Source organism: Elephantulus edwardii, unplaced genomic scaffold, assembly GCF_000299155.1.
Source record: "Elephantulus edwardii isolate Elephantulus edwardi_28Jun2011 unplaced genomic scaffold, EleEdw1.0 scaffold00217, whole genome shotgun sequence".
Taxonomy (NCBI): domain Eukaryota; kingdom Metazoa; phylum Chordata; class Mammalia; order Macroscelidea; family Macroscelididae; genus Elephantulus; species Elephantulus edwardii.
Genome location: NW_006399967.1, coordinates 2,273,494 through 2,275,743, shown reverse-complemented (window position 1 = coordinate 2,275,743; position 2,250 = coordinate 2,273,494). Strand labels below are relative to the sequence as shown.

Sequence of the window (2,250 nt, the reverse complement as noted above, 5' to 3'; positions counted from 1 at the left end):
TACTCGGGCGTCCTCCATGTCGGTCCCAGCGGGCTCCCTGCCCCTTACCCGGGCGTCCTCCATGTCGGTCCCAGTGGGCTCCCTGCCTCTTAACCCGGGCGTCCTCCACATGGGCCCCAGGCTGGCGGCTTCCCCTGCTTTTACCCAGGCGGGCTCCCCTGCCTCTTACCTGGGTGTCCCAGGCGGACTGGCTCCCTGCATCTTCCCTGAACATTCTCTACCAAGTCCCCAGGTGGACGTGCTCCCTGCCTTTTACCCAGGAATCCTCGGCCTGGGTCTGGGGCAGACATCCTGCCATGGTCTGTGTCTCCTCGGGTGCAGGTGAGCCCCTGAAACTTGACTCTCTCGTGACCTCTGTCCACAGGCACCTGGAGGAGCCCCAGCAGACACTGGAGGCCATGCTGCGCCCTAAAGTCACCACACTGCCCGGCCACATCCAGGCGGTCTACGTGCAGAATGTGGTCAAGCTGTACGCGTCCATCCTGCAGCAGCGGGAGCGGGCCGAGGAGCGGGAAGCTGCCCAGGCTGCCACGCAGCTCCTGGTGGACCGGCTGCCGCAGTTCGTGCAGAGCGCAGACCTGGAAGTCCAGGAGCGGGTGAGCCTGCCGGGGCGAGGGCCGTGGTACAGGACAGCCGGGGGCTTGGGGTGACAGACCTGGGGCGAGGGCCGTGGTACGGGGGCCAGGTGTGGATTCTGTGGGTGAGGTGGTAAGAAGTGACGGCAGGTGGAGGATGCAGAGTGAGCAGTGGGCCTGAGGTGAGCTGTGGTACGAGGACAGGTGATGTTCCATGCACTTTGGGGTGAAGCCACAGAAACGAGGATAAGTCCATGGTATGAAGAAACAGCTAGCGATTTAGGGTGACAGGCTTGGGGTGAAGGGTGTAGATGGGAGACAGTTGGGGATTCGGAGGTAATGGGGGGCCTGGGGTGAGGGCTGTGGCTTGATGGGGTGACCCATGGTCCTTAGGTGGCTGTAGCAGTCCAGTGGAGGGCAGCAGGTGCTTTGACTTGACACCACGTTCCAGGGCTGGGCCGTGCCCCCAGGGGGAGCCTCCATGGCTCACAGCAGCCCCTGCCCCCTACAGGCGTCCTGCATCTTGCAACTGGTCAAGTACATCCAGAAGCTTCAGGCCAAGGATGTGCCGGTGGCGGAGGAAGTGAGCGCCCTCTTTGCTGGGGAGCTGAACCCGGTGGCTCCCAAGGCCCAGAAGAAGGTCCCCATCCCCGAGGGGTGAGCCTGTGTGGCCGCAGACACCTGGGACTGTGGAGGAAGAGAGCTGTGTGCGGTCTGATGCCAGAGGCAGGGACCCCAGTTCCAAGCCTAGCTGGACTGTGCACCTTGATTCTCAGAGCTGTTGGGGTGCACGGACCTCCTCGAGTGCTTAGAGAGGTCCTCTTGGGATTTGTCATTTTTTGGGGGCCCTGGCCTGGCCCGAGTCTGGCTCTGGCCTGGGAAGCAGGTCTTGTCGACCTTCAGTGTGTGGGGGGGTCTGCCCTTAACTGAGGGCTGCGGTGGTGCTGTGTGCTGGGAGCTGATAGCTGGCCGAGCCCGCGTGACACTGACCATGTCCTGCAGCCTGGACCTCGATGCCTGGATCAACGAGCCGCCCTCCGACAGCGAGTCCGAGGATGAAGCCCCCAAGGCCATCTTCCACGATGACGAGCCGAAGCCCACACGGCACCGGCAGCCTGAGGTGGACGAGGAGGAGCTGGCCCGGGTGAGCGCCAGCACGCCAGGCCCAGGCTGGGGTCGGAGCTCCTGAGCCGGCCACCCAGGGGGTGCTCTGTCCTGGGGAGGCCTCCATCCCAAGGGGCTTCTGTTCTCAAGGAGCTCGAGTTTTGAGGATCTCCATCTCAGATCGGAGACATTTAGGAGCCGGCTGGGCGGGCTGTTCGTGGGTGGCCCTGACACTGGGTACAGTCTCCCAGGATTTTACAGAATATTCATTTTTTAAATGTTTCCCACCACAAAGGTGAAAAAAGGGGCCCTTAAGTGCCTCGGCCCAGAGCAGAGCAATTTTTTGTCCCTTCTGTTAGGGCTCCTTCTTGCTGATGGGGTTCTACATCTCTCCCCACTCTTCTGTCTCCTGGAAGGGACAGCAGAGCAGCCCCCAAGTGAACAACTCCTCCGCCTAATTCCACACCCTCCCTGTCAGCCTCCCTCACCACCCTAGGTGTGACGTACTTGTGGGGGTGGACTCCCAGGGCAGTCAGTGCTGTCAGCCTCACCCACAGCCCTGGACGGGTGG

The 2,250-nt window shown here is 62.4% G+C and overlaps 1 protein-coding gene across 2 annotated transcripts in view; it reads left to right on the top strand.

Moving 5' to 3' along the window:
• The window catches only part of AP3D1 (adaptor-related protein complex 3, delta 1 subunit), a 45,493-nt gene that overhangs the window by 32,730 nt on the left and 10,513 nt on the right, over nt 1-2,250 (top strand). For both annotated transcript variants that reach the window (XM_006897927.1, XM_006897926.1), the window contains exons 15-17: nt 365-596; nt 1,087-1,232; nt 1,578-1,719. In XM_006897927.1, the coding sequence (XP_006897989.1) occupies nt 365-596; nt 1,087-1,232; nt 1,578-1,719 (520 nt within the window). The remainder of the gene's footprint in view (nt 1-364; nt 597-1,086; nt 1,233-1,577; nt 1,720-2,250) is intronic.